The sequence below is a fragment of the Cygnus olor genome, chromosome 4 (genome assembly GCF_009769625.2).
Source record: "Cygnus olor isolate bCygOlo1 chromosome 4, bCygOlo1.pri.v2, whole genome shotgun sequence".
NCBI classification, from domain to species: domain Eukaryota; kingdom Metazoa; phylum Chordata; class Aves; order Anseriformes; family Anatidae; genus Cygnus; species Cygnus olor.
In genome coordinates, this window is record NC_049172.1 from 2,064,331 (window position 1) to 2,090,608 (window position 26,278).

The 26,278-nt window shown below is 39.6% G+C and overlaps 1 protein-coding gene across 4 annotated transcripts in view; it reads left to right on the forward strand.

The window, feature by feature from the left end:
- Positions 1–26,278, forward strand: part of NDST4 (N-deacetylase and N-sulfotransferase 4) — a 155,897-nt gene that overhangs the window by 119,912 nt on the left and 9,707 nt on the right. For all 4 annotated transcript variants that reach the window (XM_040554869.1, XM_040554868.1, XM_040554870.1 and 1 more), the window contains 3 exons: positions 22,149–22,331; positions 24,112–24,208; positions 25,612–25,735. In XM_040554869.1, coding sequence (XP_040410803.1) covers positions 22,149–22,331; positions 24,112–24,208; positions 25,612–25,735 — 404 coding nt within the window. The remainder of the gene's footprint in view (positions 1–22,148; positions 22,332–24,111; positions 24,209–25,611; positions 25,736–26,278) is intronic.

Here is a 26,278-nt window from a genome sequence, read left to right on the forward strand (position 1 = left end):
CTGATATTTTACTGAGCTGAGCCACACAAGTGAAATACTGACATGCACTTCCCCAACTCTAAGGTAAGCATGAATCTGCTCCAATATAATGCTTTTTCAGACAGGAAGAAATATAATTTAATCATGTGTGAGCTGAAGTAAGATATACCACGAAACCCCACCATCATTCAAGTCAGGTTGGTACACTACCCTATGAAATATGTGCTGACAACAGTACAAAAAACAAATTTAATAAATAAAAAAATTAAAAAATCCAGTCCTATCTCAGAAAGCTACTAGTGTGAGTAGGAAAAAAATCACCTATGTTCATGCACCCATCTTTTTTTAAATACCAAATCTGGACAGCACACAAATGAACAAATGGGGAGGCCTGGCTTTTATTCAAAGTAAGAGAGAAAGAATACAGATCAGTATCATAAAATCTATAGCACCTTCTGAAAAGGATCAAGAGTGTCTATTCCAAACTCAGTTGAATAAAAAATACACTTTGAACGTGATGTGTTCTCCAAACCACTGACAGTACGTATTGGAGTAGCAGTGAGAGACTTCCCAGTGTATAGCCTTGAAGCTTTTCACACGCCTATGCTCATTAATAAGCTTTCTTAACGTTCGGATATCAAACTATGCATTTGTGGGGTTTACCAAGAGCAGTATGGTGTAAACCAACGAGTGCTATCCAAATGGGTTATAGAAAAAACAACTGTTTGAAATGCAAAGGCTTTATCAAAATCTTTTTTTTTTTTTTTTTTTACTTTATTTAATGATGTGCCTAATCTAGTTCATGAGTAGAAACCATTCCATAAAATAAAATTCATAACCAGAACACACTGCCCCCTAATGTAAGCTGCTTCACGTATTGCTGTAGTTACCCTTCTTCAAGTTTTGCAAGGAAAGGAATTGTCTGTAGCATTGTTTATTTTTGCACTAGTGATGTTGGTTAACATTTGCTTTACCCTTAAAACAACAGCCCAGACCTGGTGTGGAGGAGATTTGCAGAAACAGAGTAACTGCTGTAATTCTACTGCCACTTGGTTCCACAAGTCTCCTGCTCGCTGGGGCCTGGTCTCAACTGCATGTGCAACTGCCACTGGCAGCGTTGTGAATTATGGGCACACAGAAAGGGGAGAGGGGAACCCCTCCTCATGAAGAATGAGCTTTTCAGCAGAATGAGGATACAATAAAACTCCTTTTCTGCTTTCTGAAGTGAATGTGTGCATGTGCACTCTCATAGTATTGCCAGGCTACCGTGACAACTAAAGCTACATACCAGCAATAAGCATTATCACCATAAAATCATATTTCAATCCAAGAATGGTCCTGGGTTAGAAAAGTCTTAACGCAGCTAGTTATCTGCCCAGTTCCGTGTGGAGGTGTCCACCTCTGTGGCCCAGTTTGGCCCAGTTTGAAAAGGACAGGAGGGAAAAAAAAAAAAAAAAAAGACCTGGTTTCACAGAATCCTTTCTACAGTTACAGCAGACAATCCTTTTATTATTTTATGAGGTGTCTTCTTGATCAAGTAGGCTAGAAGTTACAAAAGGGTTTCTGAGCAAGTTTGCTTGTGGTTGTTGCATTTCTGTCTGGCTTTTGTTCCCTTCAGCAGTTTTTACATTATTATTTCTTGTAGATGAGCCTAACACAATAGTTGGGCAAAATTTCCAGGAGTTTTCCTCATAAAAACAAACAAATCCCGCTTATAAAAAACTGCTTATATACTTTTTAAACAAAGTTAAACTTGACCAGTGCAGTTCAATGACATTTTCCCAAAGCAGCTATTGTAGGGGCTCAAAGTGACAGAGCACACTTCTCTTCATGGTCAAAGCTCAGGTATCTGCTACTTTTTTCCAGAATTTTTGAGAGCTCCTATTTAAGGCCTAGCTTCTTTCTCGATGACCTATCTTTGAATATAAAGTATCAAGCATGCACTGAAATATAGAGGAGGGCTGTATGGATTTACAGCAAATTATAACAAAGAGGCAACAGGATTAAAAATCCTGGAAACCTAATGACTGCTTCAGTGCTTTCAGATAACCTTGCTACCAAGTTCACTTTTGAGTCGTGGTGTTGCACAAGGCCTCCTTGCTCCTGGCTTCTCTTTTGGAGAGCCATGAAACCTCTTTCATTTTGCCTCATTAGACAGACCTGCAGGTGAAACTGTTGCTTGTAAGCAGACTAATAACACCAATACATAAGAGCAAACAGCTGCAGTATGGTTTGACCCCTCTTTCCCTTCACAGCACCGATTCATCACCTTCCCTGCTCACCTTACTAACCCAACAGCTGCCCCTTTGCACCAAGCAGTACCACATATATTACCTGAGAGTAAGAGCACAGAGGGCAAGAGCACAGCTGAAAACACTTCGTTTCATGCCCACAGTCATTCTGAGGCAAGACTTCCAGAAGTGAAAAGCCATACTTTACTCTCCAGTTAACAGAATTATTACAGGTTTTCCCCACTCGCTTTTAGACAGTCTTTTTCAGACTGTTTCAAATTTCAGAAATAATTGCGGTGCCTTGATTAAAATGAGCACACCACTACCTTTTGCAGTGGCTTACAGTTATTTAGCTGTCTAAAAACAAACTAAGTCAGCTATTTCTGGCCTCCTAGCTTACCGTGTCAGGGGCAAAGAAACAGAAACCTGAATGTGTGCGAACAAGTAGTGGTATAAGCTATTCTGAAGAGAGACAGATGCACAATAAGGGGATGAATGAAGTTTAGCATGAATAGCAGCCCAGGCACAACAGAACCAAGTCAACATCAGCACCAGCTGCCAGGAGGACTGTCTGCTTTTCAGCTGCTGGACCATTGGCCTAAAGTCTTCTTTGTATTGACATCCATACAGACAGGATAACACAGGGAAATCTCTTTCCTTAGGCTATTATAACATCCACTTATAATCTCATTCCCCCTAACAAGTGCAAGTAAGAACACTACTTAAATAATCAAGTTTTGATTAAATACTTTTTCAATTACTTTGAATACTGGAGCACATTTCAAAAATAATTAAATGCAGGATAGCAAATTAACTAAATAGGAATAATGCATCAGATGGGAAGATTTTATTTATAACTAAGTTGGAGTTCCATTGCAACTCCTTTGATTATAATAGTGAACAATAGCCTATGTAGATTGCAGCATGACTTCTTCTTTGACTGTATGTTCCATATATATTTCATAGGAGATGTCACAAAGTGGCTTTGGAAGGGGGATGGTGGGAGATAATTTTTGTATGAGTTAAAGAACCTGCAACTAAATCTTGAAACGGGCAAGAAAGAACTTTATATCTGCTTCCCTTTCCCAACATTAAAGCACCACCAACGAAGGTTACTGCACATTCTCTTTATTTCACTCCTGAAGTTTGACAAGCATGGGAATTACAGAAACCCTATCCATTACTCCAGATCCATCTAGCAATTTCAGCAAATGTATAACAAACATATATTAAGCTCATATACCAAAAATGTTTGCACTTTTATAAAGAAATGCTACATAGATGGTTAAATTAGAAAATGCCCAAGTGACATTGCATTAGAATAGTTTGTTGAGAGATTGTCAAAGGGATCTTCTGATGGATTTTTTTAAATGGCTTCTACTGAATACTCTGTGGCTCAGAGATATATTTTCATTCTCTAATTTATGAATCCTAGAGATGAGTCACGTCTGGCAGAGATGATTTAGTGGTATGCAGAGGAGGGATAAATTCCACCAACACAGACAGAAATCAAACCAACTTTCCTTTGAGTTTTAATGAGGGTTACAAGAATCCCAGCTGGACCTTTCCAGGACCCAGCTAATGCGGAAGGCTGCTCGAGTCTAGAGTTTGGGGTATTTATTCTTTGCATAAACACTTCAAAGCAAGGCTCATTAAAGTTAGTGGAAAAAGTCTAAGTGAACAGACTGGGTTTGAAATAAACCTAAATAGGGCTACTTTTTCAAAAGGTTTCCATCTTGCTCCTCTCTGAACAGTTTCGTTCATTTGGAGGCTCAGAACAATAACAAGGAGCTTCAAATATATTTATAAATAAGAAACGCACATACAGTTTGGGATGGAAAATGAGACATTACTGTGGCTGTTGGAGTTTCCCTTTACCATTTCATACAAAAAAAAGCAATGAAATATTCAAATAGAATATTTTTTCTCCCTTGCCAGACCAAAGCTAGCAGTTCAATCAGTGTTATGTTATTATTTCCAATGTTATTTACTTTGTGGTTTGACAGCAACATCAAAAATCAGTTATTCACAAACTTTTAATTAGGACAGGAGTGCAGCATCAGCATTTCCATGCCAGTAGTGAAAAAACAGCAAAACCACCCCAATCAATAGAAATAAGCAAGGGAGAAGAAAAAGAAAGAGGCAATTAAAACATCAATTGGTCAAACAGAAATTTTACAAAACTGCTTTTGTACCTAATCTCATTTTGATAGCAAAATTAAAACATCTCAGTACTAAGAATTAAAATTATTGTCACTGTGCTGTGACAGCACACGTCTGTATTAACTGCAGACAAATCATGAAACAAAGAAGTACACTGCTACTCAGTCACAAAAGTGTTACCCACCCCAGCCCATTCCTGCACAGACTGGCAGTTTTCTTCCCAGAAATGAAAGCTCTGGCAGCTCATTTCTAGTCTCTTTCCCCTTGTCTCTTGCAAACTTTTCCAGTGGGAACCAAAGGCCTCAGGAGAGTGCATGACACACAGAGGATTTGCAGCCAGCGTTAAAGGGCAAAAAGCAAGCACAGCATCCCAAGTCAAAGAGCATCAGAACCATTAGGAAGTGTTTGTTTCAGCCCACTAATTCTGGGTTTTCTTTAAAGCACTATATGAGAGGAATACCATGGCTTTAACATCTGAATCTAACACTAACCAGCTACTTAAATATGACAGAAAATTATCTGGTCTCACGTTCTGAGCAGCATCGAAGCAACCTGATCCCTTGTGAAAAAAAATTAAGTTTACTGCAGGTGTACAGCATTCCACAGCTTCAACAGAAAAAAACAAAGTTAATTGGTTTTGTGGTGTATTTTTTGGTGGTAGTGGTTGTTTTTTTGGGGGGAGGGACATTTTTTAAACCATTTTGAACAAACTGTGACATTTCCTTTTCTCTCTTCCTAAATCTTGCCAGTTCCTTAGAACCATCTTGCGGTGCTTTGAGGTGCTTTCAAAGCACTTTTTTTTTAAATGTATGCTTCATTGCTTTATGTAATTATAAAAAAAAAAAAAAGAAAAGAAAATGTAAGGGAGATTTTATTTCCGAGTGTTCAATATTTCAGTCATTTTCAGACAGCATTTCTTTTTATTCTACTTCTCATTATTTACTGTTTAATTCCCCCTTAGAATAAGTTTCTCCCTTCCCAGTATATACTTGTAAAATCCCCCTCCCTCCTTTGTTACCAGCACTGCACCACACTGCTTTTCTGTCTTTTTTAAAATCACTTCCCTTCAAATGTTAACTGTGTGTGCACTTCTCTCTCTGACATCCTTGGTACAGAGAGAAGACAAGTTAACTGGTGTTAAATTCAACCTGCATTAGGGTACCTTGTTTGGAAAGAGAGCTTTACTATGAAATCTGTGATGTGCTAGTTGAAGCGATACATTTCTAAGGCACATTTACAGTCATTTCTATCATCTGCTAACATGAACAAACGCAGAGATGCAGCGAGCAAATGACATGAACAGCGCAAACCTGCTTTGCTCCAAAATGTAAACCACGAAAATATGTAATTAAAAAACTTCATAACATCCACTTCCCAAACCAGAATACTTTCAGCCCCAAAAAGCAGGTTTCTCACAAAACAGTTTAAGGAATTCCATTGGAGTTTAAATTTAAGCAGGTTTTTCCACATCCAAATGTCAGCCTCAAAACTAAGTGGGTTCAGTCCGTGTTCTCTGACCATTGCCTTTCATTCAGTCTCCTGAGAAATGCTCTGACATATTTAAAGCACGCTCTTACAAATTGTTCTATATATCACAGCTGCAGTATCCAGAAGGTCTTCCAGTATCTGTTTTCTAGTTCATCTCCTTTACTCCCCTGCTTCACAGACAATAAAGAACAGTCATAAACATTTAACAGCCAAGATAAGCTAATAAATACAGCCCTAAATATTATCACCATTACAAACAAGAGCAAGAGAGTCATTTCTCCTAAAAAATGTCTTTAAACCGGAGAGCTTTTTATTAAGCCAGCAAGAAGCAGCACAAAAGGCACCTCAGTCAAACACCAAAGCAAGAATAAGTGTATCGGGCTTTGAGAAGACCCAGCAAGACCCACTTGCTCAATTGAGTGGTCAGTTAATTGGATTTACTTGCCAGTCTGGTTCTCATTATTTGTTGACCTCAAAAATCTGATGGATAACCCCTAAGACTGCCACTCCCTTTACTGCAGCATCCTTCCTAATTTCTGCTTAGTTATAGCCCTGTTTCAGGTCCAAAGCCACTATCTCCATCTGAGAGGCGCCATCAATCTAACTCTGAAACAGAAGAAATAGTTGCAGATCTTGTTGTATGCAAGGACAAAGCTTCTCAAAAAGTATGAGTCAACATCTGCACATATGGCTACATTCAAGAAGCAGAAAAGCTTGCAGAAAACAAAACATAAAATGGGACCCCCACCATCTCAAGGCTTTCCTATCTCTGCCTGGTCATGGCTGAATGCAACGAAATAAGATTTTCTGTAGCCTGAACCAGGAATGTCAGATATCCCTTAGAGAGAGGTAGTTAAATCAAAGTTAAATCTGCACCAAGGAGCAGACTGTTCCTTATATCCAGTGTCTTAGTCCACAAGATACTTCTCTTTTTCTATTCTTCCTCACCTTTTTTCCCCTATTACAGAGGTGAACTTGGCTGGGCTAACCCTTCTTTTTGCTTGTTATTGCAAGGTATTTTAATTCAGTCTTTTGCCATCTCCTTTCCAAAGCTCCGCCATAAAAAATTTGCATAGGCCATTCCTGCATTCCCTATTTATATATATGTATAAACATTTAACATATGTATATACACACACACTTTGATCTAGATTTATATCTGTATCACCACAGAGTACCCAGAGACACAAGCATACCCTGCACAAAATGCTTTTGTCCTAAAAAAAAAAAATCAACCAAATAAGACATATCTGCAACTGACAGACTAAGCCATTTTTAAGGTTGAAAAAAATAAAAGTAGTAGAAAAAGGAAAATGTGAAAGTTTTAACACTTAAGATTCTCTTCCTATCTCAATCAAACATCCCTAAGAAGCTTCATTCTGAGATGAAATGTAGTCTTTCAAGAAGATTAGCTTCTTCCATGAAAATTTGGTTGTCAAGAGTGAAATCAGACCTGTGATTGAAAGGTAACTTTGAACTCAACTCAGGAGAAGCTGCAGACGCACCCTAGATAAGGTATATTATTATTCTAGCTTTGCCTCTTTGCAGTGTGCGATCTTGTTTTGTTCAAATTCTTTGTGTCATGGGATGCTTTTAATTTTGAAGGCCACTTAAATGCGTTTACATTTTTAAACTCATCGTAACTAAAGGGTTATTGTTCATTTCCAGTCTGTTAGATCTAGATTCTACATGTCCCACATGTACCATACTTAGAACATTTTGTTCTTGTTTCCTACTCTCATCACAAAACAGATGAGAATCACACGTTATTGTTTCAGAATATTAAAAGTAAATGCAGAGAGGGGTTCATTCATACCTTCCACAAGAGATCTGGGAATGTTATTATGAAACATCTTGAGTGTTAATATTATTTTCTTTTTATTTGCTTTGTTTCTTTGAGCATAGCTGCAGAAAGAGTAAAATAAAATAACCTTGGGCTTTGTAGGAAATGCACTGCAATCCAAAAGTAATTCGTAATGCAGTTCTAATAAGGGCCCTGTGAATAGAGGACCTCAGCATGTTTCAGGAACAGGAGAAAGAAAATCCCCACCACCACAAAAATGTCAATACTTACTGAGTCATTATTAGCAGGCTACTGCATATAGTGACAGGTGTGTCCCTCTCCAACATGAGAAGAGTTATGTTAATTCTACCAGAGCAAAAGGGAGCTTTATTATTAACCAGATATGCCAGAATTTCTTTTAATGGTCTCAATTGTATCAAACCAAATTAAAAAAAAATAGCTGGTCCTATTCTTCTTTGTATAGAGGCCCACTGTCCTGCTTGGGCAATGTAAGGAACCATTTTACCACATGTATGTGGTCGATAGAGTGAAGCACAAGAGTGACCAGACACTTGTCCTTGTACAGAGGACCACGAGGTTCCTGTCCCATGGGCATCTCAGCTGGAGCTGTCTGTACAGGCAGCGTAATTGCAGTCAGCAACTTTTGCCTGAGGAAGTGGGCAGTATCTCTTCTTTATTCACAAAAACGCTTGTTTCCTATGCACATTCGGCATCGTAAACATATCCTGTTTTCCTCCTGCCACAGCTTGTATTGAGGTTCAATACAACCAACATACATTTGTACTGAAAGAGAGCAAGCTACAAAAATGCCTGTATCTACCCTACAGTCACCCCTTCTCCAAAAGGATATTTTCTTCTGTAACTAGTAGCCCAGTAGGTACTAATAACACAATAGATATATAATAAACAAACATAAAAGTTTAAGCCACTTTTATCATCCAACTCTTGGTGTATGATTACATCCACTTCAACCTTGCTCAGGCCTTTAAATCTATTTTCCCCTTTATAAGTGTTTCTTTCTTCCTTCATCCCACACTGCCACACCAGCTGCAAAGAGCTGGTGTAGGAAAATATTATCCCATGGAAACTCAAGCCTTCAGCAGCATATTTAGAAACTAATTAGCTTAAAACTCAGAGCGCGAAGAAAATGTTTCTAGGATAACACATGATCTTTCTTTTTCTTCTTTCTTTCATGACATTTTCCTTCTCTATGGAAGTTGATACTCCACACCATACGTTTTGGTACTACTTTATCAGAATTACTTCCCAGCAAGCTAGGTGATGGCAGAAATAGTAATAAATGACTGTGTGTCAACAAGAGGGTTATTGGGCAAAAAGAAAAAGAATCTGTTGCCTTCAAGCACGCACCATATGATAATTTATTAAAGTGTCAGGAGCAAACCTTTAAGGTAAGAATGAGCTGACTCAGAATTCTCTGATTATTGAAAATGAATCCTTAATAGAAGTAAATGGACAAGAACAAAATTTCCTTGCTGTGTTTGCCATTCAAAATTAATTGGAAAGTGGCTGATTTGAGAATATTATATCCTCTAGTGAACTGAAAATGCTGTATTTTTTTCCTCTGAAACCAAGAGTGGAGAATTAAATTAACTCTGAGGTTTGTTTGCTCAGAGTAGGCCACCAAAATGGATTAATTAATCATCATTTATGAATACTCTGTAACACACAGCAGTCAGCTCTTCATAAAACTGCAAGAATAGCAACATGACAGCAGAAGAGTTATAAAAACAAATGATAAATTTCCTGCATCTCCCATCTATATCAACACGCCTGGCATTTCTCTCTTTGCTGTTTGAAAGAAAGTATCCTGGTGAAAACACTCAGTGTTTATAAGAGGCCTCAGTTTAAATGGGATGATTTATAGTTGCTCCACAACCGTGCACTACGCAGAGTCCTGGGTAGTAATTTTCTTTGCTCAGAGATTTTTTGCTTTCCTCTACCTGGAGACTATGGGGTGCCTCATTAATGATAATAGAGTAATTCCTTCATTCAAAACACAATTTGGAGAAAATCTTATTTAAACATCTACTAAAAGAACTGTCAGAGAAACAGTCATATTTATGGGCATTTAATCAAATTAATGATAAATTTGGCTGTTATTTGCCATTAGCAGATACACAAGCATATTCCTCCCAAAGTTCAGCTGGCTCAGAGGATTATGTTTTAACTTATTGGTTGGAAAGGTAAACAGAAAAACATCTGAAAATCCAGTTTAAAAAAAAAAAAGTACTGTCACTAGGTCAAGCTACTGAACTTACTGAAGTCCTGCTGTATCTAATAGGGCTAATTGCATCTTTGCCACTGTATTGAATTGTGATCTGGGAAATAGTGAGCTTCCTTCCTCAGGTTCTAAAACTGCCATGTGCCAAACATACAGGTAATGCATTACGTACCTGCAGTGCCCATGCACATGCCTTTTTTTTTTTTCTCACGGCAGTCCATCTGCCAACATTAAAAATATCCACAGTTACTCAAGATGTAGTTTCATTCTGCCTAGAAACATCCACCCCTAGAAACTGTCAGAGTAGTCGGGACATCTCCAGGGAACAGGATGACAAAATTTAACCACAGGTCATTGCGGATGAGATAAATTTGAAGGAGCATGCCCAGATGACACAAAGTGCATATGTGGAGAGATCAGAGTCAAGCATGTGCATTGGCCTGTGCACACCGCTTGGCTCAAATGCAACGTTCATAAATATTTATTACCACTTATTAGTTATTTGGCAGCCTGGCCACTGCTGGCTCCCCTCGCTGAATGGCATCCAGTTATTTACACAGATTCCTGAGTGGCAGAGTCTCCTCTTCTTATCCAGGAATCATAACCACGCAGGTGTTACATGGGTAGAGCAAACACGCTCAATTATATATCATATCCTTTGGGAACTACATAACTGAGGTTTCACATTGCTTAAAACATAAGCGTTGCATTTAGATTTCCTTGAAGTAATGAAAGAGATGTTTATTTCCATTAAAAAGTCAAACAGGAATAAATTTTCTGACTATTTTCTACTCACACAAGTAAGAGGCCCCCTAGGATATTTTGGAAATTCTAGAAAAATAATTAGTTTTGTTGCAAAGATATTAAATCTGCACTAAAACATGATCTCTCTTGGATTGTAATATCCACAAGCTACTAAAATATGTCATTATTTAATTAGGTATCAGACATTTAAGAACAACCATATGCAAATAGAGGGCAAAGCTGACCCTCTTCTAGAAATAAGGCTAAGCAGTGGGAAATATGGTAAGGTTAGAAGAAAAAGCCTAATGGCTGGTCCCTGGGCTAGGTGATGCTTATGGCTTCAGTCTGAGCACTGCAGTATCATCCGTATATATGGGTCACGCTATGCACAAGTGTTCAAAGTTGATCCAAGTATATGCATCCATATCAAACTCACCACTTAATGTGGGTTTTAATCTCTCTCAATAGACCTCACCTGGGTGTCCCTTGTACTCTATAGCTCTGCTTCATGTTGCAGAGCAGAATTTATGACATAAGGCTATGTGCAGTTCTTTCACCTAGGCTATGCAAGTTAGGAAACAAAAACACGGACTTCAGGTACACAAGGAGACCACAGTCCAGGATGAGGGACTGCCCACCCTACCTCCCTATTCCACAGGGTTAGGTAGGGCTGCCCCCACCATCTGCCTAACCAACTCTTTGCTGAGGCTTCTGAAGGCTAATCAAGGTACTATCAGTTGAGAGCAATCAGTTTCATCAGCTGAAACAGTCAACCTTCATACGCCAGGCTTTCCTCCATCCACAGCCCATGTCAGACTACTCTGCCCCACGAAAAACAGTATTGACCCATGGCCTCTTTCCCCTTCCCTTATAGCATAACTAATTACAATTATTCTGCATTTTTAACCATGTTGTGGTAAATACAAGGCTTATAAGAGCACTATGTAGGTATTGTGGAGGACCTTGGACTAGCCCAGTGTGGTCATTCACCTGCTGAATCAAACCAGACCTTCTATTGTGACAGCGGTAATATCAGGACAGTATATGTATCGTCAATAACAGTAAGGAAGAGCTATTATTACTCCAGTGCAGTAATAGGGAGAACTTCACAAGTTGCTGTAGATAAAGCCAGTCAGAGCAGAATATAGCTTGGTACCCTAAACTGTTGCCAAAGAATATTCAAATTAATTGGCACAAAATAATTGAACCTATACTGATTTTGATCTGCAAAGGATTATAGCTAAGAAGGTTGACAACCTCAACCAGCATTATGCAGTTGCTTGATAGAAGTTAACAAAGAACACGCACTGTACACAGTCAAGGAAATGCATTACTGAGAGCTACCTCCTTATACAAACTCTTTGATCATCGTTGAAATCTGGAGACTAAAACAATGTGAGCCTTCTCAGAGCTGCTTCTTTAATGATACTTTCATTTTCTTTCAGAAAGTTTGTGTACAGATCTGACTTGAGACAATAATACACAAATCCTTTTTCATCTGGTCTGTTTTTGTAATTTGAAGTTGTGTTTATTCTTGAGCCTAAACTGAATAGATTTTTTTTTTTTCTGAGAGGGAAAGTTTAAGTATTTTCAATGAGAACACAAATACCAACAAAACAAATCCCTATATCATGACTTTCACATAAAATGTGTTTTTTTTTGTTTGTTTGTTTTTGTTTTTTAATAACAGGATTGAATTGCTCTAGATTTTGCAAAGACCTCACAGGGCCCACAGGTGCAACTTATAGCATGGTGTTTGTGCAGAATCCATTGAGCTTTGCCCACAATTAGATGTACTGCTGATCTCTTATACAAGTGTGCTGAATGAACAGACATAAAAAATCCATTTAAGTTTTCCGCCCTAATGCAGCTTTACACTGATAGCATAAAGTCAAAAGCAACTTTTTTTTTTCCAGGCTGTGAGTGTACACCCTTAAAAGTAGTAAAAAGACAATTACAGGACTGACAAAAAATCTAATTAATGGAGTGGAACCACCTAGTTTTCTTCATCAAGGACCAGAGGCATCAGGCATATCAAAGATGTATATAACATGGGAAACTGTTGCTATATTGAAATGTGGTCATGATTAACCTTTAAGAAGTGAGACTTGGATAGATATTAGAAAAAAATAAGAAAGAATAATAGCAACTTTATTCACACAGTGAAAGGAACAACGCACAGGAGTTTTCTGTCAATAATAAAGAATTTATGTATAATCATACCCACTAAATAATAGAAAAGTAGAAAGCTTTCCCAGGTAAAAGACAATTTTGCTTTTTGAGTAAAGAATGTTAGAATAAGATACACACTACAGCATTGGTATCGTTCTCTCAAAGCCATGTAACACCACTGATCAACAATGGCTTCCCCTCCCAGCACTGGGAGCACTTTGGGTGGAATACAACCACTGTAAAGTGTATATATATAGGAAGTAATGCCATTCAACATTTTTGTTTCCCCTTCAATCAAAGTCAAAAATGTTTCTTCCCAAACATTGCTTTTGCTGCTTTCTTTAGAGATATCATATTTGGAAAATATTTGATTATCCTGTCAAAAATGCTAGAATATAAAAAGATGTGCAGAGTGGGAAGAGTAAAAGTAAAAAAGGTGATTTTCAGACATATAGATGACTTTACTTAGTAGCAGGAGGGTCATGAATATGAATACTGCTGAATTATAGAGAAACAATTTGTCATTATTAAAATCAGTGCTTTGTCAACACAAAAATCTCAGCTCTAGCTTCCTTTTTGTGCTACTGCACAAACAGCTGCATTAAGGGCCCAAGCATTCTGGGATTCATCATCAGTCAATGGGGCTCTGGCTCATAAGGTACAAGAAAAGTCTGCAATTCATAATAGGAGGCTGTCAGGATGTGAAATACATTGAACACTTGAAATTGAACGAGGTATTTCTGTGGTCAGCCTAGCATAGAGCTACTTGGTATTAGTAAATGGACACTTGACAGTTTTGCATTTCTCAGCCATGACATGCCATTTACACATTCAGAAATACAACATGCTGCCATCTAGATCCAATTATGAGAGTTTGCTCTTGGAGCAACTGTATAGCATTTTCCAAGCGCAATGAAAAAAGAATAGCAAAATTCATTTTTTCTGGGAAATATTCATGCAAGAGGAACAGAAGAGCAGTAAATATGCTACCAACTTTCTACAATAATGGGATGCTTGCACCATACATTTCCCAACATGTGCAACGTTGAACTATAACCCTCGTTTATTTTACATGAATTCACTCCTTCCTTCTCACTAAATTTCATTTAAGAGGTGCAGAAGCAAGAGAAAAGGCTGTTAAACTAAGAGCAAAACAAGTTCCTCTTAGAGGAGGGAGGATACATGTGTGAGACCTGCCTCTGTGCCTGGGCTTGCTAGCAAAGGGTCAGTGCAGGGGATGACCTGGAGGAAGGGACTAAGATTTCTTCTGCTTTTTTTCAAACAGATGAGATAGGATGAGGTAGAGCACATTATTTATAAATAACTTTTGTCATCGACTTTCCCTGCAAACAGGAGATTGATGGCTAGGCACAGTTTCAAATATCAATGTGAAGGTATCAGCCAGTATTTGATTCCCACTACGCTGTACCAGGGAGGTTGGTGGAGTACACTTCAGCTGGACGCTGGAGCACTAACAGCCCTTTTCCCAGGAATCTCTGTTCTAGTACACAGGCGCGTTATTTGCAAGCAGAAACCAGAAGCTTTGTGATAATTTCATAATTTTTAATTAGCTAAGATAGCAATGATATTGTCAGCTATGGAACACAAGGCTTCTGGGATACACACAGGAAGCAACCGTATTTAATATCAGTTCCTATACAAATAACATAGCTGCACATTTCAGTCATGCTGGAGGGATTTACACTAGCTGAGGGTGGAATTTACCCTCAGTCTCCTAAAGATGCAGCTTTGAAGTGAAGCACCAGACATTCCTGCACTCAAAGTTGCATGTGAACAAAATCCTGTAGTAAACAAATGCAAGCACACAGAGGATGAAGCTCCAAAAGCAACAGGGCCCTGTTTTAGGAAGTCAGTTCACTTTGATACTCAGTATATTTGTGTTCCTGATGTCACATGCGCAAAGGAATTGAAGCCCCTGAAAATGTAGCTAATGGGATTTTCATAGCTACCTGGCTGCTGGTAGCATGATGTGGATCAACCAGCCAGGCTAAAAATCCCACTAGAGTTCAGCTTGTTTTTTGCCAAATTTTCTTTAAAATTATGTCTACGCTTCAGGTTCTACAGTGGTCTACAGTTCTCTGGGATGATCCTCCCAAAAAGGCAAATATAAATTGCTGGTTTAGAGTAGACTAGCATCCTAGTGCCCTCTAGAGACAGAGAGGCAACCTTTGCCCAAAAAACTGCTGGCAGGAAAGCAGGACAAAGATGTGAGCTCTACAGTAGTTTCCCAATGAGATACTGATTTTTTTCTGGCATTGCAATAACACAGAGTCACAACCCAGGAGCTTGGAGACAAGTCTGAACACAAGCTGAGGTGACAGAATTGTGTAGTCAAAGCTGTACAGTTACCAATATACCTGAGGTCATATCTACAGTTGTAGAAACACAAATTCCCATGTCCAAGTACACTATAGTAAACAGACCTTCCTCTGATATTTTAGGAGATGGCACTTAGCTACACAGTGCTTAGCAAAAGCACATTGTTAATGGAGAGTTAAAAGGTACAATTTCTAGACCTAATCATCATTATACCCTGCGATATAAACTGGAAGATTTTACCCAGCAATTCAAATACATAACACAATATTACTGTGAGCATGCATATTGGTAAGACTTCATTAGCTTTACAAAGTGTTTCTATTGGGTTATTTGACAACTGTTCTCATTCTGCATATTACTAAACAAAGCAACTGTTAAAATTAACAAAAAAATCAGTCTATTCATGTTAATCAGGTATGTTATAACATAGTTGTGACTCCTTTTAGTTAAGACTGTGCTGAGTTTTGCACTTCCTGAAGGAAATAAACATCCATATTATTCTTGAATAGGTACATGGGGCTGTGCTTCTGGAGAAAGAGAGTTAACTGAGCAGAGAATGCAGTTTCTGGGTACTTCAAGTAGATAAAGCAAAGGTTGATATTCCAATAATTTTGGAAACAAGCCTTTTACCCTACTAGCAAATCCAGATATTATTTTACATTTACATGGATACATAAGGAAGCACCAGATTTTTACAGGTAGCAGGAGCCCCCTCCCACCCTGCTTGCTTATCCTCATTTCTTTAACATACCATGCCAGCACCTCCCATCAGCCAGACACCAAGGGGCCCCAGGATTATCCACTACACATTTCTAGACCTGACCCTGCCAGAGTGCCCTGGTGCAGCAGGAGAAGGCCCAGGGAAGCCTGCTGCAGGGAAGGATGCTTGGCATCACCCACCAGTGGCTGGTGTTGGGTGAGCCACTATGGAAAGCCTTGCCTGCCAAATCCAGCTGTGCATGAAGCCCCCAGCCCCCTTTCACTAGCCCCAGAAGTTTGCACCCTGCATTAATTACCCTCTGCTTGGGGGTGTTGTCTTTTTAATTAGCCTGGCAAGCTTTCAAAGGGAAGAAAAATGGGTCATCATCTGACTGTGCTTTGAAATACAACAGGAGCTGCCTGTTCCCTGCCGGAGCAGCCGCCCCAGCCCTGCTGCCTGGGGAGCTGCTGACAGCTTCTCTGCTCTGGAGGAGCTGTTTGCATACTCAGCTGTCTTGGGTCACAACAGTTCAGGTTTGTTAATAACACACTAACCAAATATTATGACTTACAAGCAGAGAAGCTGGTAAATATACAGATGTAGGATGTAGCTTCTGTTGGATCCTGTCAGATAGAGATGTAAAAAATCCTTTCCCCTCTGTCCATCCAACCTAATGGAAAAAAATATGATTTACCTACCAGAACGGCATATTACCGGAACAACTGGTCTGAGAAATTTATGACCACTGTTGTCCTCTCACCTCTTTCTTGTAGAGAAGATAAAAGTTACAGACAATTGTGCACCTACTTGAAATGTTAACAGAGTAGGCAAAAGAAACAAGGAGAAAGAAAGGCTGTTACAACAGTAAAATTGGAATTTCCAGCTGGTGGACTACACCTCTCCATTCATTCCCATTTTATATAGGTATAAATAAGATGCTCCCGGAAGTGCCGAATGGCTCACCCCACACAGGGTACCAACCCCGCTACAGTATCCTATGGCCACTGGTGCAACACATGCTGTGCCAGCTCCAGCCACTCTGATGGGGCCACCTGGTCCTGCACTGATTTGAACAGTTGCAGTGCTGAGCAACAAAAAGCAGGATTAAAGATCGAATATTTTGCATAAACACATTTACAGAAATATACATAGGGCAGTTCATGCCAATGACTTCAGCCCTTAAAGATCTGTTGCTCTTCGGGGAGAGGATTTCATGTTAACTCATCTCCCTAAATGAGGAACAGGCTTAAGAAGAGAAATCCCATTGACTTTACAATGCTGACTCCAGGTATTTGTCACTAGATGGGTAAAATCCCTTTATACAGAGAAGTCTACCCATTCAAATTGAACCTAACAGCAATTCTCTTCTTCAGAGGAGACAGTGCTTGCCTTTCTGTCCAGCAGATATGGAGGTGAATCAAAGGTTATCTGGTTTCCTTTTCCTAATCTTTCATTAGCACACTGATTAATTCTCTGCAAATGACACCATCCCTTCATGCCTCAGTTTTGTCACCACCAAAATGTAAGTCTCCAAATTCCCCTTTTCTATACAAGTCTTTGAAAACCATAGCTTTCAGCTAAAAAGCTGTAGATGTTTCTTATCTGCATACAATAAAATGGGGGATTAAGAAAATAAAATGAATGTTTCTGTAACAAAAGGGCCTGACAAAAGAGGAGGCAAAGTGATTTTGAGAAAAAATGTATTATAGAGTATGAGAGAGAAGCAGCAAGTGAGATCAGGATCAGAGGGTGAATGGCAGAAAGAAAAAAGCAAAAAGTTTCCTGCCTACACCTTTAGCATTCTCTCCCCTTTAGGCCTCAAAATATTATTGATCAGTTACAGAGGGAGAAGGGAATTGCCAAAGCTAATGAGATACTGCATCCGTACGAACTGCAGCATTGTCTGAACGCTGCTCTCCTACAAAGTGTCTGTGTTCTAGCTCCTTGGTAAGGCAACATAACCAGCAAAGTGATTCACAACCAACCCTGTTTCACATATCTCTTTGACTATAGACTGTATACTAATAGTAAGGGATTGTATTCAGCATCTCTGCACATTTATTAACACACATTGCTTATACTTGTTTAACCCTAAGAGCAACGCAGTGCAGCCAGGGCCCTTTCTGTAGCCTCAGGAATCTGAAGCCATTGATTGCCTTTGCACTGCTGCACAAGCAGCGTCCTGCCTCCCTCCTAAAAGCACTACCCCGCCTTGACAAAGTGCTGGCTGCTAGTTATTGTCAGGCTGTGTTGTATCTTGCTTTTTGTCACGGGAAGTATAGAAACATGGTCTTCTCTCTTTTATTCCCCAATTTTGCTTGCAGCGCTACAGGAAGGGACATTCATTGGTTTTCAGTGGTTTCCTCACTCCTGCCCATTAGGCTGATTCCCTTCTGTGTTGATCAAAACAGCACAGCAAAGCAGTGCAGCCGTGTTGTGCATCATAGTGCCAGCCCCAAGGCATGCAGCAACATTATGCTTGCTCAGCACATTTCTAGGCTATATATTGAAGCATCAGCAGGAAAACAGACTTGTGTCCATCCAAGCTCTAAACATGAACAGTTAAAACCCATCAAGTCTTTTCTCTCAAAAGATTTGGAGGCAGATGGCAAAGAATTAGATACAGTTTTATCAGTGTATAAAACATCACATTTGCTTTCTTCACTTTAAACAAGATCAAAGGAGCAAAAGAAGTTGAGAGCTAAGATCCTTTGACTCTATAAAGAGCGATCAACCGGGTCTTTTGGACTGGAGAGAAGCCTAATGAAACTCTTGAAATAAACTGATACCTATCCCCAATAAGTACATTTTTACATAAAAAGTCTTGCCCAAATTCAAGTGTAAATAAGCAAAAAGAGCAAGTAGATTTATTTATAACATAAATCTGCCTATGTTATTTGCTGCAATAATATTAAATTGCTACAATAATGTTGTCATTGACAGGTGCTTTGGTACTTAACAAAAAATGGAAAACACTTAGAGACAAGATGATCTTCTCTATCGACATTTCCTACAAGTGTTTTCCTTCTCATCATTTCTAAATAGTTTGTAGGAAGCACTTAACACATTTTTAGGAGCTGGGCTCTAGATCTGAAAGGGTTTGCATGCATTCTTGGAGGGGAGACATATTCAAAAAAGGACAGTAGACTGGAAACCCAAAGAAAAGAAGAAAACTACCTTGTTTATAGGTTTCTTGGGTACAACATATGGACATGCATAAAGTCTAAAACAATTTTAATGTTCAGTTTTGTTAAACTTTTTCACTCGTAAAATGCATAGGCACTGAAATCCACCAAGTAAGGCAGATGAAAAAAAATCTTGTACAGTTGCCAATCTTTGCTCAAAGGAGGCTCAGAACAGAATAAAAGTGAAGAATAAATTACCTTGTGTGGAATAAAATAGGCACAGCGCAAACATGCCGCAGATGGGCCATAAGGGACAATTTCTCCTAAGCTCCATCCATCTTCACCTTATAGAAGTACTAAAAGCCTCATAAATAATCTAACAAACTAATGGACATGTTTTTAAATATTGTGGGCTGATGCTTAAAGAAGCACCAGGGTGGCAGAACAAGATGGTGAATGAAAGTGGAAAGCTTGTGGCTTTTTGTTGTGTGGTTATTCTGAAAAGTAGAACAGCATGGTGAAGGGTGAGCTTAACTTTCAGGTGGTACCAGTGGTTTGTTTCAGAAAGCTCTTAGCAATCAGGAGGACCATCCACATGGATTACTGGTAACAGCCCTCCTGAGAGGCACCTGGGCACTTGGCAGCCATTTTAAGCAGGACAACCCTAGTTTTGAGGCCTACCACCTCCCAGCAGTTCAGCTGCTGGGGTGCCCAGCTGCCACCCTGCTGAGACACGCAATTCCAGGACAAACTCAGAGACCTGGGTGCCAATACAGCCCATACACTTCGGCATCTCCAGCATGCCTAGTTTGTGCTTCAGACCTCAAAAAAAAAAAAAAAAAAAAAACCAGCCTAAAAACCCTTGACCCTGCCTAGGTCATGTACAAGACGCTACTCAAACTACTCCCAGCTTCACTCCAGACAGAGACAAAAAGTTCACTGACCTGAGCACTCTGAATCTGCTGACAACCAAACACCCCCCACTGCCACCCTGGAAGATAGCTGGAACCTTCTCTCCTGCACTTTATAAGCTCACACCCGCTACCAACAGCCCTCAGCTGTGCTGTCAGTTCCCCTTCCTGATCATGCAAGAGGAGACTCACCTGGCCATAGATATCCAGCTGTAAAGCAAGCACTTTACTTGTGAAACAGGAGTCCTCACTGCTGATGACTAACCTCTTCATATTCAGGTGCTTCAGAACCTAAAAACTCCAAAAGATGCAACCCCCCCCCATCCCTGCCTGCAGACTTGCATCCTGACTAGGTTATGCAGGTAACCTAAGGGGTTTAGCAGGCTGGCTATTTCTCATGCTAGTCTTCAGCCGTTGAGCACTGAGCCTATGTTCCTCTTCTGAGTCAAGTCCAACCTGAAGTCAAATGGAGCCATGTCTGTCGTCTTGCAGAGTACACGTGAGCTGGCCATATAAAACGAGAACACAAAACCTGAACATGAGGGGAATCTGACCTTTCACAGGCTAACACCTGTTGTTCAGCGTTTTTACTTCTCATCATTAGGGGTCTGGCTCAGGCCACGTTTTGCTCTCAGGCTTCAGGAGTTCCATGAAAGGGCATTTCCATAAAAGTCATCCATAAATACATCCTATATGGAGATAGTTTAAACTTCATGTGAAGGAGGACTTCACGTGTAAGGACAGTGAAGACACTGCACTTGTATAGATTCGTCATCTGTCCTATGAAATTCGCAGCTGCAGCAGCTGCACAACACTTAGGGAAAAGTGAAACTCTTATGGACTCTGAATGCATTACCAAGAGTGATCACTGAATGCAGAAAGCCAGTATCAAAAGTGATCACTGAACGCACAAGGCTTTATTTCATTTATTTTTTATTTATTTATTTATTTATTTTCCCAAAATTCCTGCATTGAGGTACAATGGCAAAATCCTAAATTTCTCACCACTGTATTCTGGAGTTTGCTGTAATTGTCATTATAATTTGTTTTTTACTTCACATTAAAGACTCCTTGAAGCATGGTGTTGTTAAGAAGCTCACTGCCTGACATGCCTTTTTTTTAATTGCTGTAGTCACATTAGTTAGTACTTTCTGTGATCTTCTGGATATTATTGATTGTCAGCTTCAGAGCTGTTGCTGGAAATATATGTATATATATATATACTTTAGTTATCACTATGATGTAATATCTCCATAACAGTGTAACTAAATTCCACTTTCACTATGCATCCTATCTGAGGCCAATGCACTGATCAAAACAGACAAATAACAATGCCCTGTTTTACAGCATCTGCAGAAAGCTAAATAATGACAACCTACAGGTAAAACAGACCTTTGCAGTGCTGAAACTGAGTTTGATCACCTTGTCTAAAGAAAATACTGAGAAATATCTTCTGCACATTATTCTTACAAATTCTTCTCTTTATCCCTCAGAAATAAATGATGAGATCTACAAAGCAGCAGATATAAAGTTCTCCATGTAAAGGAGAACCATAATAAGACTGGTAAAAAGACAGAAGTTTTATTGCCTTTGAGGAGAAATCAGTGACACTGATATTCAGCTATCATCCTCCATAAAGGCTTGAAAGTTTTATATTCCAGATTTTTTTTATCTTCCATTTTAAACAAACTGGTCAGCCCTGAATTTGGAGGAGACAGCATATTAGTCAGATTTTTGTGTTAATCCTGTAAATAGCAGCTCTGGAATTAATCCTTGCCTGCCCATCTGAGGAAGAAGGCTGGTGCTCTGGGAAGCAACACAGTGCTGCCCGCCCCCCCCATCTGAGCTCGTGGCATAAACCCACACCCCATAGCGCAGGGATAAGGAAGCAAACAGGGCCATGCAAGAAACTATTTCTGTGTGGTTTGTCAAAAGAAATCAAACCAGAAGAATAAAGAATCTCCTAATGTATCTCCTGAATGCCAGTCAGTGGAGAGCCCATGAGTGAGTACCATCCGCTGAGATGAGAAGGGGTAATTTAAAGACATGGTGCACATATGGCAAAGTCTAGGCTTGAAGCTGGCAGACGGATTAGCAAGTAGGACCAGCTCAACCTTCTCCTCTTTTATTGTTTTGGGGTGGGGGAAATAGGGATTGGCCAAGATCCTGAGAGCCCCATGATTGCCCTTCCAGGCAGATGCTGCCATCCCCTGATGTCCTGTGACTAAAAGGTTTCTCTTCTCTCCTAGATCAGCATCTTCATGACCCATTTGTCTAATTATGGGAACGACCGCCTGGGGCTATACACCTTTGCGAACCTGGCCAGCTTTGTGAAGAGCTCGACAAACCTGAAACTGCAGACACTGCCCCCACTCCAGCTGGCACACAAGTACTTTGAGCTCTTCCCTGAGCAGACGGACCCTCTTTGGCAGGTAACGTCACAGCCTCCGATTGCACTGTTTGTTGGAATAAGGATCTTCTCCTGAAAAAAAAACTTAAATTAAGAAGCCTGCTTCACATTAAAATGTTTTATTTCTTCCAGTATGCCTGTTTAGGTTATTTAAATTCTCTTGAAAGACCACTTCTTTCGACTAGAAATGGGTTAGCTTCCACTCGCCCCAAATCAGGCACGTTTAAAAGCAACTAACTGCCATACACTTGAGAGAAAGCTTTCCTCCTCTCCTCTCTTCTCAACTCCCCTCCCTTCTGTAGGTTTGCTGATGCATCACGCTGTGTTAACTAATCATGGCACGCTACCAGCAAGATGAGCACAGGCAGCTCGTAGCAAGTGCTACCCCAGGGCAAACAGCACAGACCCCTTGTACCCATCGATGGGGAGTCACCAGTGTTGCATCACTGCCGCTTCAAGGATCTCACACCACCTGGACCCCCTTCACTAAAGCAGCAAGGAGAAGGGATGGTGGAGCGGTCAGTGCTGCAGAATAGGCTGCTATTTTAAGAAAGGAGAAGGGTTTCTGCACAGCCCACCAGTGGCCATTTTCTGTCTCTGTTGTAAATGCACAACAGTGCTGCTTGCAATCTTGGCACTGTAATTTCCTAATCATTGTTGTATATGTCTGGCTCTTCTCTTATTCAGAATATGATGTGCATGAAAAGCACTGTGCTTTTAGCTATGCAGGCTTGAATCCAGAGTGACACCATGGAGATCCATGCAGTTATTTCAGGCTTACACTGGTACAAAGGAGCAAAAAATTTCCCTAGTATTGTTGGCCCAGATGCAAAAGAAGTATAAATCGATAATATTCCCATTGAGTTTAGTGGAGCTGCAGCAATTCACATCACTTAATGATTGTCTCCATTATATTTTGCTAACTTTATTCACTAGTAAACTGTATCTTCTGTTACTAGGCAATACCATGCAAAAGCAGGATCCATACGCTAACTGCTTTAAAGAACCGTCAGTCCTAACCTTTCCTATGGGGTCTTTTGTTCACACATTTTTATTTTGCATTCACGGGTAGTAGAAAGATAAGGAGATCAGTAATATCCCACATTTCTATTTCATCCTTCTTTTTGGGTTTTTATGTAAATTAAAATTGGCACTAAAAGTACTATGTATCTGAAACCATTTTGTCACTTTGGAAAGTAATGCCTTCAAGGTATTCAAACAGAGGTTTCCATTCTAACGTCAAATGAAAACTTGATTAAATCAAAGTGTTAATCTTTTTTTTTTTCATTTTCTTATTTTTTTCACTTATGACTGAACTTAATCCTCAGTCATGCAAAACCATTATACTTTAGTCAAAGGGACCACATGCCTGCATACCTACATGCCTATAGACTCCAAGTTGATGAAGATGGCTGGACTAACAGAGAGAAGGAAATGCAGTAGTCACAGAGGGTGTGGATTTTGACATGGATCCTTCCCTTCCAGTATTTGCAAAGCTGTTTAGCTTTACTGACTTCTCTGAGACCCCTGTAAGGATCAGTCCTGGAAGATATTGAGGGGCTTGGTGTCTGAGTACCTGAACGCTCAAGTACCTGCCACAATGGGTGGCTTCTATGGATCCCTACCAGTGACCTCAATATTTGGCAGGAATAAACTCTTATGGGGAAATATGGGATTTTACTATTTTGTGTAAGACACTGGTGTTAGTGCATAAGGTATAGATCCTACAAAGTCTCACATGCATACAAAACATTTAGGACATCCCTGGCATGATGTACACAGATGTCTTTTTTCACCTTCAGAATCCATGTGACGATAAACGACACAGGGATATTTGGTCCAGGGACAAAACATGTGACCATCTACCCAAATTTCTTGTGATTGGACCCCAGAAAACAGGTAAGAAGTAATGAAAGCTGGGACCGTGCCGGCTTGCTGCTCCAATGCTTTCCAGGGCTGGCTCTTGCTGTCAGTGAAGGTGCTGAAATCCCGGAACCCCCAAGGATGCGACAATCGGCAATTCTGGCAGCCCCGTCCCGGCGATGAGCAGCCTGTGTGTACACCTGCCTTGCACACTGACTGCTGAAGGGCGGCCGTAGAAGAGAATAACACACAGAATTGCACCATGTGGTTGGTGGCTTCAATTAGAGTACTTTTGCACTTTCAAAGCCAGCTGACACAAGCCTTGGGGAGCGAAAGCTGGAAAGGCCCCAGCACTGGTACATGATAGCTATATACAGCTACTGTCACTTCTGGATTCAGCCCACCACAGGACAACACAGGAGAAAGCAATGCGAACTTCCACCATAAAGAAACATGCTGTCAGGGTGCCCTGAGTTAAGTTTGTTATTAAGTTATTTGACAAATTACGTCCCCACCGTTTGAGACCCTAATTGACAGTCAACACATTTACCACCTTTCAGGCCTCTGGGGGTCTCAGGGCATTATTTAAATTAAGCCACACATTCCCACTCCCAAGGTAGCTATTACTGTTGTTGACGTATTGCAGAAAGTGGATGTTGAGGCAGGGAAATAAATGACTAATCCAAGATTATATAGAAATTCTGTGACAGTGACAAAGAGACAGCAGGTCTTGATTCATAGTCCAATGATAGCTTGCGTAGCATAAAATCATTGAAGAGCAATTTGAAAGACACATTCTCCTGAAATTTCATTTAACAATATATAACATTTTCAGTTGTTTCTTAACAAACAAATAACAACAAAAAGTTATTGTTCCTGGAATTTTAAAGCACACTTATTACATGCAGGTTTTTTGGCAGATAGACGATATAGACAAAATACACAATGTCACTTGAAAGACTTGAACGAGTTTTTCTTCCTCAACAACCCCAGGAAACCCAGGAAAAATACACAGAGGATAGAAGTGTGGTTCTGGGAGCAACAGAAATATAATTCCACAATTAGTACTTTTGAAATATTTGTGCATGTAAATAATTTAAAAATAAACCAGCCCAAATTCCATCACTGGATAAATAAATAGGCAAGCATGCAAGCAATGTCAGCACCAGCAGTATCATGCCTGCCCCAGAAAGCAGAATTCAGAGTCTGGAAATGGGAAAAATTTAATGAGCACAGAAGAAATCTGCACATACTCCCCACTCCCTCTAAAAACACCTTGTGCCTTCCATCAATAGGAAATTTTCTTATAAAAAGGTAGTCTTTCTAATTTTCCTGTATATTTCAGTGTGAATTGATTTAGAAGTACTTTCTTAAATGAAAAAAAAAAAAAGTTAATGGTGTTTTTTTCTGTTTCTTAATGCTATTTCTTTGTGTTGTAGGAACAACAGCACTTTATTTATTTCTTCTGATGCATCCTTCCATCATCAGTAATCTCCCTAGTCCAAAAACTTTTGAAGAAGTTCAGTTCTTCAATGGAAACAACTATCACAAGGGTATTGACTGGTAAGAAGAATAACAAAAAAGAAGTGTCCATTATTAATGCACTTTAAAACACAATGAAACAATTACAGAAGCATGTGTGACATCTACATAATTATTGGATGAATTTGTTATGCTTGGCATTATCAGAGAGAATGAGAAACTAATTTGTAACGATGGGACATTTAATCAAGTCCTTAGATATTACAGTCACAAATTCTCTTTTTCTTTTTTTTTTCCACAAATGAATACAATAGCAAGCTCAGTTTCAATGTCTGTCTTAATAATGAACAGCATCTCTGTCTTTTCATAGCTGCATCAATTTTGAAGGGGCTGAATTACACTCCTTTTCTTCAAACGGTGCTTTTCATGAAATAAGGTTCAGCTTCTCATGAGAAAAAAAGGCCTCCATAAAAAATTCAGCTGATACTCCTATTACAATTTTTAAACATTGCTTTAACTATTTTTGCTTAAGAAAAACATTTTGTAAGGCTTTTGTTTCCCCAGGGAATGACACTCTTCATCTTTGTATGAAAACTGAAATACAAGACAAACATCACACTACGT